Genomic DNA, 16,604 nt, shown 5'->3' with positions numbered 1-16,604 from the left:
GGAGATGGGCAGATCTAACCGGCACGACAAGGCAGACTGGAGACGGGGGAACAAGGGGCAGAGGAGGCTGGTTGGCTGGTTGTGCAAGCCAGTGGATAGAATGGGCCGAGATGGGAAACCCACGCGAGAGGACGGCAGTGTCTGGCGGAGATGGGAGGAGACGGAAGAAGAGAGGTCATTCGCAGGCGGAGCAGAGGGGGAGGAGAGGGAGGGAGGGAGGGAGGGAGAAGGGGGAGAGAGGGAGAAGGGGGAGAGAGAGAGAGAGAGACGTGATACTCACAAGGACCAGGCGTTGTTGTTGGGTGGCCGAGTGCGCCTGAAGCTGGGAGGTCAGGTGTGGCGCAAGCTGACAGGCTTCCCGGTCGTTGTTTTGGATTGGCCGCCGATGGGTCCGATCGTCGCGTCCGATGCGGTAATAATGCTCATCCAAGGTGTTCGAGAAGAAGAATAAGAAGAGCAAGAAGACGAAAAGGAAAAAAAAGAGAAAAGAAAAGAAAACAGAGGAAGAAAGAAGCGAGATATTCAAACCGGGACTCCGCTCGAGTGAAAGGGCAGACGGGGAGTTGCTGGACACGCTGGCGAACGATGGCTTGTCGCGAAAGCTCGGCGGTCGTTTTATCGAGGGAGGAAAAAGGACAAAGTTGTGGTTCAACTGCCGGAGTCCTTGGTACGGGTAGCAGAGCGTAATTGGTGAATCGCGACGAAGGTTTTGTGCAAGCCACAAACGGTCCGAAAGGTGGTGGAACCTTCTGACGGACTGGATGGGCGTGTCGTTTTCAATGCGCGGGGAGAGAGAGGAGGAGGAGGAAGAAGAAGAAGATGATGATGAGGCAGACAATCCGACAAACAGAAAGGGGGGAGAGAGAGGGTGGAAGATAGAGAGATGCGGCGCGAGGAGTTGGGACCAGACAGGACGGCGGAAGGAGGACGTGTCTTGCGTGGTCGAGCAGCGGAAATTAGACGCTGAATTGAAGGGTGCAGAAAGGCCCGGGGGTGCGACTCCTGGGCGGCGAAAATCCCCGTGCAGGCAGGGCTTATTAATTCTACCGGGGCGGCAATGGCAGCGAGCTAGAGAGAAGGGGGAGGCAATTGCTGGCTGGTCGAGGAAAGATTTGCGGGTTGTCTGAGATGGATTCCAGGAACAGGGCGGGTGGAGTAACTTGGGCCAGGAAGCAAAGAGGCCGTGTGGAATTTTAACTAATGGCTCTAGTAGTTTGGCTGGCGGCGGTGGTTACGGGACTGGGCCAAAGCACAACGCTTCTACTTGGGAGCAGGGAGGGCTGGATGACTATATCGAAAACCCGGACAAAGACCCAAAGAGCAAGAGTACAGTCAGACGTGTCTGGGCGTAGCACTGAGAGCAAATGACAGAGAAGAGAGAACCAAAAGAAAAAAGAAAAAAGACCAAGAGACAAGAGAGATGGAGAGAGGGAGAGAGAGCGAAGTGTGAGGAAGAAGGTGAAGCGACGAAACGCCCGTCACCAGCCATTTCCTGACTGCCAGAGACCCTGCTGTACCGTACCTTACCATACTGATACCTTCCCCGGTGTGTCAGATGATGAGGCTCGGGCCTGCTCCTGTGCGCTGCGCGGCCAAGAACAGTATAGCATCAATACCGGCCTGGTAACTTTGTGCGTACGGTATGGCGGCTTACGGAAATATTCATCCCTCCCCACCCACCCACACGGACGGCTTGCTTTTGCTTCTTTTCTTCCCCGTCGGGCGGAGCAGCGGCGGCAGCACCAAGCAAAGTATACAGAGAGAGTACTCCGTACAGAGTGTCTCTTTCTCCATCCTGGGGCCATCTGCTGTGGTTGATCATCATCGTCCAGCACCCCTTTTACGCTACATACATATGTACGTTTCGGAATACAACAGCAATCGGGCTCTTGCAGCTCCGCGATCCTGCAAATCACAGCGCCGAGTCTGGGCGATGCGCCTCACCACCCGGCGGATTGACGATGCGCCCTCGTTTTGAACGGTACGCGTCTGCTGATTCGCTTCCGGCTGCACAAATGCAATCTCGCGGGAAGAGGCCGCGAGGCAAACCGCGCCCAAAGCGTCCCGTCCTTTCGTGTTGCAGCAGCAGCAGCTCCTCTCTCCTCCTCCTCCTCCTCCTCTTCCTCCTCTCCTCTCCTCTCCTCTACTCTCCCTCTTGGGGATTGTCACAGGCCCCCGTGGCCGAGTCCGCGCTGTGAACAGCAACCGCGGGTGGCAACAGATCATAACCCGGTTACTCGAGCAACAACATCGTGAAGGTGCCTGCTTCTTGTTCAACGGCGGGCGACCAACAGCAATGATCCCGGCACGGATTCCGACATCCCGATTGCCTCTAAAAAAAAAAAAAAAAAAAGCGCTATCTTTCAAGCTTTCACCCCGGCCTAACTAATGTACATATGTATGAACCTCTCTCCCACAGGAGCAAAAGTCTCCCAAAAAAAAAAAAAGGACTCCCACCACGCGTATCAGCTGCTTGCTCCTACGTCCCAGCTCTTCGCTCACGCAGTCCCCACCCCGACTCGCCATCCTCTCGCCCTTCTGGCCGTCGCAGAACCCGCAGCCAAAACACCGCAAACGCGGGCTGATCGATTGGGGCTGTGCTGGAGCCCGGCCACACTGTGGAGGCGATGGCTGGGGTTGGCGGGTTTCACGCATCGTCATTGGCTGGAGTGTCATGTGGCTTTGCGTCAGAGCCTCAACTTTAATATCCTCCCGGGCCAATCAGCAGCCGGTTCGCATTTCTTTACTTTCTCGTCCGGCGAGCTTCGCTGCGATCTGCCCCAGACTGCCCCCGGCTGCTCGAGGCTGCTCTTGCGCTCGATGGCAGGCGTGATTGGCCATTGGACCTTGCTCATACTGGCGTGCAGAGTTTGTCGACGGTTGTGGGGTCACACACATCTACAGTATGTATGGATGCCTCGATGGACTCTCCTGGGTCCGGAGTATCTGTACATCCAGACTAGATAGCTTTTTGGGGAGTTCTACGGAGTAGAGTTACATACTGTTGCTGAAGAAGTACCGACTGCTAAACCTTGCCAGAAACTGCCCCAATGCGCCATTTTGACCACAGCCACAACCGTTGCAACACGCCTCTCGCGTCTTTTGCGTCGCATCGAGTCTAGCCCGTTGTTTCACTGTGCTTCTTTTTGGCTCTTTTGAAAATGCGGCCTTTTTTGGGCACCTTCAGAGATACAGGGATCTAGCCCCGTGATATGTTATATACATACACAGTAAGCACACTCTGTGGCAGGCCAGGCTGCTAGCCACAGGTTTAAGGATATTCAAAGCCAGCCCTTCCTGGCTAGTCTTTTGGTGGTGGTGGTGGTTATGATGATGATGTCATATTGTTTAACCACCCAGAGAAGCCACAAGGTTGTCTTTGATGTTAAAAACAGAGACCACTCCCTGCTTGTCCCTTTGCAATCTTCATTGCATGTCCTATGAGCATAACCTTGGGGAAATAGAGCGAAAAAGGAAAAAGAAGGGAAAGAAGGGAAAGCAATGAAGAAAGAAAGAAGAAAAATCCATGCATTCGAGGTGGAAATGCGCCCGTGAAGGGGTGCCCTTTTGGAACATCACGAAAAAGAAGTATCCAATGTTTACTCGAGCCAAATGTTACACCACATCCTACCAGCCAAGATGGTCGGGGCGTTGCATCTTCCATATTCCTGCAATCACCGAGCCCGCCAGTACCGCCGTGGCGGAGCCCAAGAAAAGAATACTCACCTTGTTGGTCCCAACCCGAGCTTTTCTGTGTGGACAGAGCCCATTTTTAAGCGTTAAATGGAGTGCGTCTATACATAGTTTTGCACAGAATCGGACATCGCAATCTAAAACGATTTAGGATAATAGAGCTTATTTGCGTTTGGACCTAATCAAGTAAGGGATCGAAGCTAGCGCTACACAGATCAATCAGAGCAAGCAAATGGCTAAAGCTGGAACTGCAGTACATGTATATGCATCCAGCCACCGGGGATGTTCCGAACGCAAAGAAACTGGAAATTTCACTCATTGAGAGAATGCCCATCTTTGAGCTAAAGAGCTGTGGTATTGCGACAAGAGATGTAGTAGGAGTGCCCATAAACACAGCAAAAAGATCTGACCAAACAAAAATTGACCAAACAAAAACGGGGGTATCCAAAACATATGAAGTGCAAAGGGAGATCAGGAATGAAGATCAAAAAGGAAAAAAAGAATTTTGGGGGGGAACCAAGTGTACACATATTAAAAGAAATAGCAGGGGTTGCCGTTAGATAACGGTTAGATTAGGGAGCCTGCTTTGCTGCATTCCTCCTTTTCGCATCTTCAAGCGCCTTCCGCAGCCGATCCTGCTGTTGCTCCTCCTCGGTTGGGGCCGAAGCAACCAGCGGGCTTGAGGATGAAACAATAGCCGCCGTCGGGATCGCTTCCGTTACCGGGGCACCGTCGGGTCCATTACCCCCCTGGCTGTTGCTAGACGATAACTCGCCTTTCTGCATGTGCTGCAGCACATCATCTATGCTCTTCAATATCTCCTGGTGTCCGCTCCGAACGTCGGCCATTCTTGCATTCAGGTCATCTTCGATCTTGAGATCCTCTTTCTTCTTTTCTTCTTCGAGACGTCGGAAGATATCCGGACTGGCGTTGGCTACCTTCGCTTCTGCCACCGATAGTTCATAGTCAGCGTTATTCAGGAGGCGGTCTGCCATTCCGAAGCTGGAGAGAATAGACTCCGAGTCACCACCAAGGAATCGGACAAATCCAGAAGTCAGCGTGAGAATATTTTCAGCCTGCTGTGGCAAGCTATTCATATCGCTAACTAGACTTGGATCGAGTTTCTCAATCTTTGTGAAAATGTCGTCGAGGAGACTCTGGTTTTCGCCAATTCCACGCATGCTAGCCTCATCGAATACGTCCATGAGCTGATTTGCGCGGTCATCTCGGGCCTTCGCTGCTTCAAGAAGGATCTTCTTATCAGCGACATCGAAATCTTTATCCATCTGCTTCAAGGCCGACGAATCGCCCAGGAAGACGAAAAAGCGGCGCTCCGCCTTCTTCCTTCTTCTCTCGCGCTCAAGAGCAGCTTCTACTAGCCTTTCGTGACGCATTTCTATTTTCTGAAATATATCAACCGCATTTTTCATCGCACATGATAGGTGGAATTTTTCAAGCTTAGGTGTGGACCCAGAATCTGCTTCGGAGTTAAGGAGGTCGAGCGCCTCTTTATAATAGCCTTCAAGAGTTGCGATCTCAGCTCTAAGCCGCTCATCCACGCGGGTGAACACGATCTCCACAAATTTATCATATTCTCTCCTCTCCTCGTTGAGCTGTTTTTGAGCCTCCGTCTGCTTGAACTCCGTTTCTAGAACATTAATATCGGAGTATCCGATCTCCTTGTTATTAAAAAGGTTGTCAATATGGTGTTCTGACGCTTCTTGTCGTGCCCGGCGTTGGCCATCTAGTTGGCCTTGTCTTGAGCTTGCCCCACGATCCCATGCTTCCAAGCTCTTCTCCATAAAATTGAAGTCGTCAGGGAATTTTTCCAATTCGTCTCGAGCAGCTGCAGTCCGTGCATCAGCGGCTGGATTCGGTATTATTGCCGGTACCAAAGTTCGGATATCGTCCAAGATCGCCGTAGCTATGCCTTTTTTGAATGGATCCGCAGTCGGCGCCCTGATCGCCAAACTCGACTCTGGTCGTCTGCCTCGATAAGCAACACTCTTTTCCCGAACGAGCCCCAAGAATGTTTCATCATGTTCAGCTCTTAGCGGTCGAGGCATGCCTGGCGCATCTGAATCACGACGTAGCTGCGAATTTGGTTGCGTCATCACCCTTCCGCTCTCTGCCGATGCTTGTCTTAAGGCAGAATACGCCTGGTACGCTGGACGCTCAAAGCTCAAAGGTTCTGAACCTCTCTGAGGACCTTCTTGGTACCGAAATGGGGTATATGGCGTGGATGCCTGGGGAATGATCGTGGCTGCACCAGCCGGGGGCACCGAGGTGGCTCTTGGTAACTCTCCTAGTGGGTTTCTAGATGTTACAGTGGAAACAACGTAGCTCGTAGCATTCAAGCTCTCAGCCCTATTTCGAATCTGCGCCGGGGGAGTAGGGTTTGACGCAGATCGCTGAAGACCGGTGCTGTTCTTGAGTTCTGCCTGTTTTCGCCTCAGCGACGAAGCGAGCACGGGGCGACCACCTGGGCTGTAGGTAATAACGTCATCCTCTTGTTCCATGGGTATGGGTAACTCGGTATCAAGCTGTTTCAGCTCCGGTTTCGTCGGCGCCTTGAGCTGGTCGGCGTGCTTCGGTACTTCATCATTTGTTGGCTTTGTTTTAATGGCATCCGGCACAATCTCCACGCTGTAAAGTATTTCTCGTAGCTTGGACTCCTTGGTCATAAATGCTGTAAAAATTTTGAACTTCTCCTCATCTGATTCCGTCGCCATTTCTTTTCGAAGCATAGTAACGTATCTCGTTAACGACGACTTGTACCATGGGTCAAGGTCAGCGTACGGATCAGCAATAGTTGTGATCGACTGCACAATAGGTTGATCAACTCTGGACGTTATAGGAGGGCTGTTTTTGGGTGACAACTGCAAAACGGAAGGCCGAAGTTGTGACACGGGAGTCGCCGCGCGACTGGTTCCTTTCTCAGAAGTGGCCGAAGTCTGAAGATCTGGCTCCACACCTTTTTCTGATGGGACTGGAGGTTTATCTTCGATTGGCACAGGCCGGGACCACTCCTGAATGACATTGTCAATCTGGCCCGTGCTGTCTTCAGCTGATACCGCACTCGAGAAAGAGTCTACACTATTCATACGATCAGCCTGTTGAATCTGTCTACGGTCTGAGTGTTGGGTTCCGGCGTCAATGGACGAAACGGGAGAGACCCGGCCCTGTTGGATTTGATCGTGTTCCGGAGGAGTGGATAAAATCGGAGGTTGCGATTCCGATTCCGACGTTTCTGGTCGGTTAGACATAGGTACGTCAGAAGCCAGTTCAAAAGTCTTTGTTGCCAGAGGTGGATTTTGAGTCTTGAATTTGTACGCTTCTGTGTCATCTACTTCCTCATGGGTGGATGAAAAATGCTCCCAGTCAGACGGCCCTCCTGAGCCCAGGGCGGAAGCGCCTGGTGTCGAATTTGTAGGTTTGGTGGTTTCTGGCAACACAGGAGCGGGAGTGGGTGGAGGTACGTGGGCCGGAGAAGAAGTGAAGCTCGGGTCCTCTATTGATTGATTGGGTGGCGGCAGAGAAGGCTCATTTAGTAGAAGACTAGGAGGTCGATCAGGTACGTCGCCCAGGGCATGCGTATCGTTTAGAGTGTTTGAACCATTGAGGCCCGTAGGTCCCATCTGAGTGATAGTAGGGATGGGCGGCTGCGGCTGCGGCTGTGAAGCCGGAGCTGGAGCTGGAGGCGGGTGATGCTGTGGCTGCTGTGACTGCTGTGGTGGTTCATAGTTGTGCGTTGGCGGATGAGAGGAATAAACTGGGGCGTTTGGCCAGTTTTGCTGGGCCTGCTGGGCCTGCTGGACCTCCGCTTGGTACGCGGGTGGTATCGGCGGTGGCTTGGGTGGCACCGTCTGACTGACGCCGGAGTTGGAATCCGAATATGGGTGCGGCTGCCAAAATTGCGGCGCATGCTGCGGCGGCTGTTGCTGTTCGGGGAAATGTGTAGGGGGGTTGGGCGGATAGTAAGGGTGTTGATTTTGCGCAGTATTCCACGGCTGTGGTCCTAAATGGGCCTGTGTTTGAGGTTGATCTAGGCTGCTTGTTGGGCGTGGCTTCAAAATATCAGTGCTGAGAATTAAATAATATAGATAATAAAACTACATACCGGTAGAGGAGGTGGAATTTGACTGCCCTGCGCAGCACTCGATTGATGATGGTGGTGACCATAGTGCTGATTGTACCGTACGCCCCAAGTAGACGTATCTATATTCGGTGAAGGGTTGCTGGGTGCCGGCTGAGAATGCGAGACATGATCAAGCGCTGGAGACGGTGTGGATCCGGGCATAGGCCCGTACATATTTGGGTTATAGAAGGATGTGGCCGGCTGGGACGTCGTGGGAACTTGAGTAGGCGGTGGGGATGAGACCTGTGATGCATTCCACGACTGTCCATGCTCTGCCGGCTTGCTCTGCTGCCATTCGGGATATGAAGGCGGGGGCCCCGTAGGATAGTATGACTGCGGAGGAGGAGGAGGCTGCGCGCCGTACATTTGGGAACCTGAGTGCGACATTTGAATCCGTTCGGTCGACAGTGTAGCTGTTGAAAACTAAGCTACCGGCTGAGCAATCAGTCAACTATGCTCTGTGGGGGAAAACAGGCCGGGTACTCCGTACAACACCTCCTAAGTAAGATTCAAGACCACAAGGGAAATCCAAGGTGTCCCGCGGATATGCAGATTGTGATTTGCTGTCGCGGATGGATAGCTGCGAAGACTCGTTCACCTCATAATCAAGGCTGTCGTGGGGCCCAGTGCAACAGGTAGGTATCTCTGTCAGGAGTGCAGCGTGATATTGTTTATTTTTGCTCTTGTGATCATCGGACGGGAATCACTCAGGTTTTCATTGTCCTCGCAGGACCCTTCCGTGGGCCGGACTCCGTACTCCCAGGGGAAGTTGATCAACGAGATGCGAAGGGGGAGATGTTGGAACTAGGATGAGAGAAATGAACTTTCGATGCGGGTGGAGTTATGGTGGAGCTGCTGAGCTCGTATTCTTAACGCCCAACCTCGAGCATCGACAGCAAAGACGGCGTGGTCGACGCAGCCAAGGACCGCCACGAGCACGCTGCAGTGCACCAGATGGGCCGTTTTATCGCGTTTGCATCCGACTAACCTTGTGGTTGAGGCTATGTCCATACGCAGGACGTGCAGACAGACATCCACTGTGATCCAGCGTCTTCGTCTCTTCGTCTGCGCTGATGGCCTTTGATCGAAGATACGGTAAAACTGAAGCGAGTCCCGTTCTTGTCGTCTTCCCTTCCAGTGGCGCCTGCAAACAACCTTCCGCCCTCGTTTTCACCCCCTGACGAGCCTTCTGCCTCTCTTGCCAGCCAGTGGGCTACGCTTCGTACCCAATTGACTCTGCTCTTTCGTGATTTCCGCCCTCTAAGCCACAAGGGCCGATGCGGCTCGCCGCCCTCTGTCGATCGGAATCCAGGCATAAACAACTCCGTACTCCGTACTCCGAGCGGAATACATTCTCCATCAGACTCGTGGCCCCGAAAGAAAGGGGCTGATACCTAAATAGACCGCCTAGGCAAAAGGCAAATCACTCAGGGGTGAATTCAATTATCCCTAACAATACCTTCGAGCAAGGGGATAGTGTTACTCTGAACATAAGTGGTGATTCAGGTATTCTCCAGATGGAGGATTTCAATTACTTTTACCCACTATGGAGTACCTATTATTCAATTCGTATTTTCCTCTTTGCTCTACTCCGTACAATTTTGCCCGGCCTTGATCTTCCAAGCCAGATGCTTCAGCTCCGCCTAAACAATGGCTACTAGCAAGATCTTTGTCGTCGAGTGGACGGCGGAATTCTCCTCTTCGTGACTCGGTCGCGGATACCTTTCAGCGCCCATAGAAAAATCAGGGCTCTATTGCAGGCATCGGAAGAGGAGGCGGCAAGAAAAATTCACTCTTCTTCTTTGTTCTGCTATCCTTTAACCGTGAATATCCCTTTACTCATTCATTCCTTTGCAAAAAGTTTTCATATATGGTGAAAAGGTCAGGTTGAAATAAATCGACCATTGACATTTGGTATCATTGTCATGCAATGAATTACTTTCTTCTTTCTCAGTCTTTTATATCCCAATCAGAGAACAATAATACCATTGTAATGGACATTGTCCAACTCATAAAAATGCTCCTTATGGTTCTCATTATGATGTGAAAATGCTTTCAAAAATCACCGGCATTGAAAATTCATCAATTCAGTGCAGCCATGGCTTATTCTGCCATGCCTGTCCTTATACTGGCTGCCCCTATATCTACCTCATGGGTAATATCATTTACAGCTCTTTCCACGCGTTTTTGGCGCAGGCATTATAGAAGAACTCATTTTTCTGTAACCTGAACCTGGAGCTTCATTTTTCCCCTACCTCTCGTCACCTCTTCTCTACCTCACTTAATCTATAGATCTTTTTTCTTCTAACGCTTTCACTCTACTATCATAGCCTGATATTTTCTTGAAGTGACTCTCGAATCCGATATTTTCAATCAGTTTATCCTAGTTATCAGATACTACATTTAAAGAAAAGGTCACACAAAATCCCGAGTCTGAACCCGGCCTTTTCTCGAGGTCAAAAATAACAGTGTCATGGATGGCCAGGACCTTCCAAGACCACCTACTTTCCCGGTGCGGCCAGATCTATTTAACGAAGTGGAATGGGGTCCGCTCCCTAGCGACAAGGATATCGCGCTGGCATATAAGCTCTGGATTCACCAAGATGGGCTTCTTGGGAAGGAAGTACGCTACGATCCCGGGTCAGAACGAGAGGATGAACCAGAGGACGATGGCCCCGATACCTGCCTCGTCCGAAATGTGTACGAAGCCTTGATGCAGCTTAATCCGTTGCCTTTTGCTAAATCGCAGCAAGTTGAGACTGCCCAGTTTAGACATGAGTACATCGCTTCTGACGAGAGCGATGCAAGCCTAGGGAGCGTGAGAGCTAAGGGGTGGTCATATAAGGAGCTATTTGGGATGGAGTACCAAAACGATGCAGATGAGCCGGAGCTGAAAATAGAGATCAATGGCCTTGACTTACATAGCTCCCGCTGGAGGAAGGCCGGCTTGCAAAAAGAACTCCGGGCCAGGCATCTCGACACTAATGGAACGGTGGCGGAGTTAAAAGAACGCCTTCGCAACTCTGAGCTCGACAACTACAGATTAGGGGCAAAGGATATCGACAAGGGAAGCCGACTGCCTCGTCAAACTCTGCTGCAATGGGGATGCACCCGGACAGATGATTATATGTTGAAAATATCGACAGAGACCGAATTTAGTCCCGTGGATATGTATACTTGGGCTATTTTACTCAGTCCATACAATCCTGCATATTGGACCAGCCGAGCCTTTGTTTATTATCAGATGGGTCACCTCGATCTCGCTCTCGGAGACGCCCATCGTGCGCAGCTATTGTGTGATGTTATAACCAACCCGTTGGTCCGCAACTCTCAGCCGGGATTATATACTCGCATATGGGACGCTATAGAACGCCATATCTTACAAATAAAATACGAAGGGGTAAAAATCGCTCCAGAAATCAAGAAGCTTAGAGATGTGTCCGGCGTCAGCGCCTTTATACCGCACGTTCGGAAATCGCTACATCACATGATATGCCTCAGTTTGCTTACACTACAATGCTGGGAGGACTATCAAACGATTGAAGGTGACCAGGTCAAAAGAATTACAATGCGGGATCGGGACAGCCGGGCAATCCAAGAACGTCAACAATTGTTTGCGGAATTTGTCAAGGGCGTTTTGAAAGAGAAACGAGAAGACCCTAGAGAGTTTTTCTACGAAAGCCATTACGGCCATATCCCTGGGAAGCCTTATCCCTACTACCAGCCTATTGCGCGCACATCCAACGAGGTGATAAACAATATCAATAAGGAGATCATTGGAAATTCCCAGTCGATCCAGCTTGGCCCGTGCAAAATTGAAGTTAGAGGAAAGTCAGACCGCCAGCTAGGTGTATTTGCCAGAGAGTATATCAAAGCCGGAGAAGTCGTATATGCTGACGAGCCATCCATTCGGGGTCACCTCCACGATTTCCACCGTCGAAAAGAATATCGGTGCGAAAATTGCAAGCGGAGAATTACGGCAGTTCCTAACAATAGGGATGCACTATATTATATTAAAAATAGCCTCGCCGAAGCACGAGCTTTAGGAATAGCATGTGAGTGCGCCTTGTCGAAGTCAGAGCCTCTGTTTTGGTGTAATCCTCCGCGGTCACTTGAGGCAGATGCAAGAAAACCCGAGGACCGCCCTCGTCAAGCCGTGAGCAATGCCGTGCCGCGTTCTCGTAAGAGGGGTGCCGACGGGGAGGATGATAGTGGCGGAGAACGCGAGCCAAAAAGGCAAAAGACTGGCCCCTTTTCATGTTTCCATGTGGCACTTACACATTATCATTACCGTACATGCGGGAGAGACTGGAAATGGCTGCAAGATGCAATGAGACCTGTTAAATGGGCTCTCGCAGAGAGGACACCGCGTCTGCACTATACAAACGAAAGACACGGAACCGTTTTAAGCCTTATGCTTAGAGAGGTCTTCGACATAACCCTTGAAAGACGAGAGACAGATGGGAAGCCAAACCTCCTAGCTTATGAGATCGATGAATTATTTCCGCTGATGGGGGCTGACAAGGAAATCGAAGGGCACATCTTCCCCTTCTCATTCGCGGCAAATATCAAAGTTCCATTTGATATCCTGCAGTGTCTTGGTGTTAATATATTCCGAGACATGACGTTCGACACATGGGTCATTCAACTTGTTCTCAGGAAATTGCTCATCAACACAATTCCCTGGGACCTCAATCGACGTGTAGCGGATGTTGTGGATACCCCCGAGAGCAAGGAACTCCGTCGCAACAGACTACCGAGTTTGCCGGAGATCAGGTTTTCTGAAGCCGATCCGACCATTAAGGATCTCTATATCTTCCCAGGAGTGTCGATGTTCAACAGCGCTTGCCCAGACCAACACAACGTCAACTGGGATTGGGATCTAGCAGTTCCAAATCGTATGGTTCTGTGGGCAACAAGGGACATCGAAGAAGGTGAAGAGCTGCTTATCCCATATGTTCCGATGAAGATTGGAGGGGATTTTGCGCAGCGTATGTTCGGAGTTGGCTGTCGATGCAGCAGGTGCAAGGACCACCCAATCGTAGAAAACGTCTATCGTACCCTTGGGCCTTATGGGGACTCTAGCAGCGAAGACAGTGAAGAGAACACGGCGGACAATAGCGGGGACGACAACGATGGCGGTCAAGGCGCCGACGGCAATAACAACAAAGGTTACCCGATCACGGGAGAAGAGGAGTCATCGTCAGAACCGTTCGCTACGCAACGCGCGATGACGCCAAACCCAGAGGACGAAGGGGAGTATGATGAGGCTGATTTCCGTGAGGAGTCAGTTCAGGCACAGGATCATTCCGGTGTGCCGTTCACTGAGGCCGTAGTCAGCTGGCACGCGGATAAATTGAGGACTGCGCTCAAAAAGGCGGCTAAAAGGCTTCCGAGACATAGAAGAGGAGCGACAGACGAGCAAAGCTGATACTGACAAGCGAATATTATATGGAATGAATAGCGTGAACTGCTCAAGGATATGTGGGCGCGGAGCGTGCTCTACGATTACGACCCTGATATCATGAATACGACGTCTAAATCAAAAAAGAAAGCTTTCTACGGGTTGGATTTTAAACAAGTGAAAGCAAATATAAAAAAAAAAAATCCCCTAAGATTCAGCGGATAGCTATGAAGTAAATGGGTCTTATTGAAAAAAACATGTGTTCCTCAAGAGTCAACGTAAGCATTTTCCTCGAAGTGAGGCGAATAGACAAATGGTATCTCAGTTGACAAGTAAAATTCTGTTGATTGGCTCAGGAAGAATATTACAAAGGTTCTTCTAGTTATATAGATTAGTGCCTACAAGCTAGATAGCTGAATTAGCAAAAGTTAGCATACACTGGACAAGGAAATTTCAGGAAGCTCAGGGACGTGGGGATGACCTGAGGTGAATAGAATATGGCATATATCTAAAATTCGGGAACGAAATATTGTAGAATTAAACACCCCAGTTCCAAATGCCAACCGAAAATCTAGCTGAAAGAAGGATTTAGAAACCCCAATAGTTAAATGGTAGCTCGTCGCTTTATGATCTCAGTTGCATAGGGATAACCCCTTTGTGGAAAACCGACGAGTCAGGCCTTCTGCTCTGTGGTCATAATCAAGTCGACTGCTAATTAGGTGAAGGAGGGTGGCGAGGATAGGAGCCGATTTCCAAAAGCAGCCCTTGGTCTTGAACAGCTCTACACATCTAGTGTCGCGCCATCTAGCATAATTGCACGATTATCTGTGGGAACGGCTCGGAAAGAGCAAAGGGAGAGTCAACACCCACTTTAAGTGATTCTGACCCTAGGCAGTAGTTAGGCGACAAACAGCACCTCGCAGGACACATAATCTGGGAAGATTGGGGATCGGTCTGGGGTTCAATTCGGTGTAGACTCCTTGAGTGATTGGGCACTAGCTGGGGACCCGGAATAGTAGCAAGGGAAATAAAAGGCAATCATTTTAACAACAGGCAGATCATTCCATTTACCTGCTCTGGAGTCAACAGGTCAGCTGAGAGAACTCCAGGAGTGGAAATACTTTGCTTGCCAACTTTGTATCCCTAGCTGATTCTAAGCGGATACTAGTACGGTCAGCTTCCGACATGATGGTGCAGACGGCGAGTCCGGGAGATTTTCATGCTACATCTGAGTCAGTATAGTAAGTCCCTGGCCAGCGAGAGAAATGAGCAGCACGAGCAGGCAGGAATGCGCCTCTGGAATTAGATGAGCCAGGGCGTAAATTCACACCGCATTAACCCAGTATATGCACATATCTCCATCCTGGGTCATTTAGCTGGCGTCTTTAGAATAGTTTGCCGTCCATAGTTATCCTCAAGGCCTTGGCCACACCGCGAAACCTAGTTATCTCATAGTGCATATCGGCATTGGCGAGCTGTATCCCGTTATCGTAAGTGCTCTCTGTACGTGTGCATCAAGGGAGAGCGATGTCTGGTCATTTTCACCAATAGCAGATCACAACCAAGTAGTTTTAGCAGTGATGGAGGATGAGATCCCCGTTGAAACGCGGCCAACCGCTCATGACCGTCGAATTCCCTGAGAAGGGAAAAAAAAAAAAGAAAAAAGGAGAGAGAGAGATAGAGAGGGTAACGAGTTCTGGTCGGTGAAACAGCCGCGGAGCTATTTTGAGGACGGCGAGGCCCCACACCAACCAAGCGCGCAGCATACAGGAGAGAAGCTGGGTCGCTGGGTTGGGATCCATGGCATTAGCCGTTGAGAAATCGCGGATACTCCGAGCTGCACCCCACCGGCTGAGCCTATCATGTCGTCAGAGCAGCATTTCTCGCCGCTGCAGCCAGGGAGACGATCAACTGGTATCCTTTCAATCAGGTGATTTCGACCGGACGTGGCCGTCCCGCAGACCAGCCAGGGAGGCATCGCAGCGGTGCAGGGAGGAGAACGCCCAAGAAAAGAATATCTCACACGCTAAAATCGGTGCTGGTTGCGGCTCCAGAGACGTTTCTGCGGCACAGTCATCGGACATTGCCTGACTTTGCGATCTGATTGCACAGACCTCCTCCGTTATCTTCCCCAATCGGATCGCTACAAGCACCCTTTCGCAAAGTTCTTGAACCTGGAAACACCGTTTCAACGATGCCATCGGGACCAAAAAGGCCCTTTTTCGAATTCAAGGTCAAGGCCTGGCCGAAAGTTCACACGCATTCGCCGTTCTCGCAGCCATCATCTACCCTTTGTTACGTGCCACCAGGTGGTCAGCCTACATGGAGTCTTCATTTAACTGACTGTGCCGCACGTAAAACGGCCCAAGGGGAAAGCTAGTCCTCTGCTGTGCAGATTGCGACCACGTACTCCGTACACGCGACCCCAACCCAGAGCAAGGGATGCTCGAGTTGCCCGCCCGTTTGTGGGAGTTAAACGAACTTCGTCCGAACCGACCTCAAGGGTGTCTGCAGGCACAGTCTTGCCCCAGGAACCGGATTTGCACGTTTTTGATGCAGCAACCTAATTCTGACTGAGAGCACAAGTGACGTGACTCCTTTTTTTTTTTTTTTTTTTTTCTTTTGGGGGGGGCGGGGCAGAATTCCAAATGACGGATGCTAGAGGAGGCTCGAACATGTACCTCTGACGCCCCCTAATGGTAGTCGGTGCCTTCACATCTGGTTCGAGATGAATCCTATGGTCATCCGGATCTGCCCATGATCTCAGATAACCGCAGATGCTAGTTCATTGTGGAGTCACTGCTTTCTTTTTGCTCATCCCTCGCTATTCACGCCAGTGATGCTTCCCCAGATGAGGTTCACGCACGCCGAACTTACTTCGAATTTTGCTTAGATCTGAAGCTTTTTTTATAGCCCTGGTTGTTTCCTGCATCTTCGGCCGTGCCACAGCCGCTACCTATGTGCCGTTTCGAGATGTCCCCTGGCATGTGAAAAGCTTTTCTCTTGCTTTCCGGCGCCTTGATTTGATTGTCATCCCTGACACCGTTGAGAGCTCCTCCTCGCATCCCGCAGGTCACTACGCATCGGGAGGCCTCCATACGGCCCCCTCAGTTCGAGATATGACGTTGCGCATACGTCTTAGATTTCCCTTTTTATTAATCCGACACTGGCCTGCGGCCGTTTCTCTGTATTAAGCGCCGCAAGGAGCGATCTTTTCTATCCACTGAGGTGCGGCCGTTCGACTATTTGCATCCCGGTGCAGCCATCCCCTTCCTTGTAAAGCGGCTGCTTTGCGATCGCATTCGTCGAACTTTGCGTCACTCTGCGCCTCCCGTAGATTCTGCAATATCGGAATTCGGCGAACCTTTA

The 16,604-nt window shown here is 50.8% G+C and overlaps 7 protein-coding genes across 7 annotated transcripts; 3 read left to right on the top strand and 4 right to left on the bottom strand.

The window, feature by feature from the left end:
* Positions 1 to 4: 4 nt before the first annotated feature.
* Positions 5 to 451, top strand: CIMG_07511 (uncharacterized protein; the record flags this gene model as incomplete). Its single annotated transcript, XM_001240347.1, has 1 exon — positions 5 to 451. One exon carries the CDS (start codon positions 5 to 7, stop codon positions 449 to 451), a length of 447 nt encoding a protein of 148 aa, XP_001240348.1.
* A 328-nt stretch (positions 452 to 779) lies between these two features.
* CIMG_07512 (uncharacterized protein) lies at positions 780 to 1,352 on the top strand (the record flags this gene model as incomplete). The annotated part of the gene is made up of 2 exons (XM_001240348.1): positions 780 to 1,021; positions 1,211 to 1,352. 2 exons carry the CDS (start codon positions 780 to 782, stop codon positions 1,350 to 1,352), a joined length of 384 nt encoding a protein of 127 aa, XP_001240349.1.
* A 257-nt stretch (positions 1,353 to 1,609) lies between these two features.
* CIMG_13329 (uncharacterized protein) lies at positions 1,610 to 3,059 on the bottom strand (the record flags this gene model as incomplete). Its single annotated transcript, XM_004445138.1, has 5 exons — positions 1,610 to 1,795; positions 1,945 to 2,332; positions 2,484 to 2,616; positions 2,748 to 2,898; positions 3,003 to 3,059. The coding sequence occupies 5 exons, from the start codon at positions 3,057 to 3,059 to the stop codon at positions 1,610 to 1,612; spliced, it is 915 nt and encodes a 304-aa protein (XP_004445195.1).
* A 764-nt stretch (positions 3,060 to 3,823) lies between these two features.
* On the bottom strand, positions 3,824 to 8,738 carry CIMG_07513 (uncharacterized protein). The gene is made up of 3 exons (XM_001240349.2): positions 8,322 to 8,738; positions 7,814 to 8,266; positions 3,824 to 7,760 (listed from the first exon to the last, which is right to left on the bottom strand). The coding sequence occupies exons 2-3, from the start codon at positions 8,216 to 8,218 to the stop codon at positions 4,266 to 4,268; spliced, it is 3,900 nt and encodes a 1,299-aa protein (XP_001240350.1). The 5' UTR covers positions 8,219 to 8,266; positions 8,322 to 8,738; the 3' UTR covers positions 3,824 to 4,265.
* Positions 8,739 to 8,832: 94 nt separating this feature from the next.
* CIMG_07514 (uncharacterized protein) lies at positions 8,833 to 9,741 on the bottom strand (the record flags this gene model as incomplete). Its single annotated transcript, XM_001240350.2, has 1 exon — positions 8,833 to 9,741. The coding sequence occupies exon 1, from the start codon at positions 9,145 to 9,147 to the stop codon at positions 8,833 to 8,835; it is 315 nt and encodes a 104-aa protein (XP_001240351.2). The 5' UTR covers positions 9,148 to 9,741.
* A 563-nt stretch (positions 9,742 to 10,304) lies between these two features.
* On the top strand, positions 10,305 to 13,375 carry CIMG_07515 (uncharacterized protein; the record flags this gene model as incomplete). The annotated part of the gene is made up of 1 exon (XM_001240351.2): positions 10,305 to 13,375. The coding sequence occupies one exon, from the start codon at positions 10,305 to 10,307 to the stop codon at positions 13,260 to 13,262; it is 2,958 nt and encodes a 985-aa protein (XP_001240352.1). The 3' UTR covers positions 13,263 to 13,375.
* A 796-nt stretch (positions 13,376 to 14,171) lies between these two features.
* CIMG_13328 (uncharacterized protein) lies at positions 14,172 to 16,333 on the bottom strand (the record flags this gene model as incomplete). Its single annotated transcript, XM_004445137.1, has 7 exons — positions 14,172 to 14,311; positions 14,366 to 14,457; positions 14,566 to 14,710; positions 14,781 to 15,409; positions 15,646 to 15,798; positions 15,952 to 15,970; positions 16,113 to 16,333. 4 exons carry the CDS (start codon positions 16,331 to 16,333, stop codon positions 15,158 to 15,160), a joined length of 645 nt encoding a protein of 214 aa, XP_004445194.1. The 3' UTR covers positions 14,172 to 14,311; positions 14,366 to 14,457; positions 14,566 to 14,710; positions 14,781 to 15,157.
* Between the last annotated feature and the right edge of the window lie 271 nt (positions 16,334 to 16,604).

This window comes from Coccidioides immitis, assembly GCF_000149335.2.
Source record: "Coccidioides immitis RS genomic scaffold supercont3.3, whole genome shotgun sequence".
NCBI classification, from domain to species: domain Eukaryota; kingdom Fungi; phylum Ascomycota; class Eurotiomycetes; order Onygenales; family Onygenaceae; genus Coccidioides; species Coccidioides immitis.
Note: the sequence above shows the minus strand (reverse complement) of the source record. Positions and strands in the feature narration are given on the sequence as shown.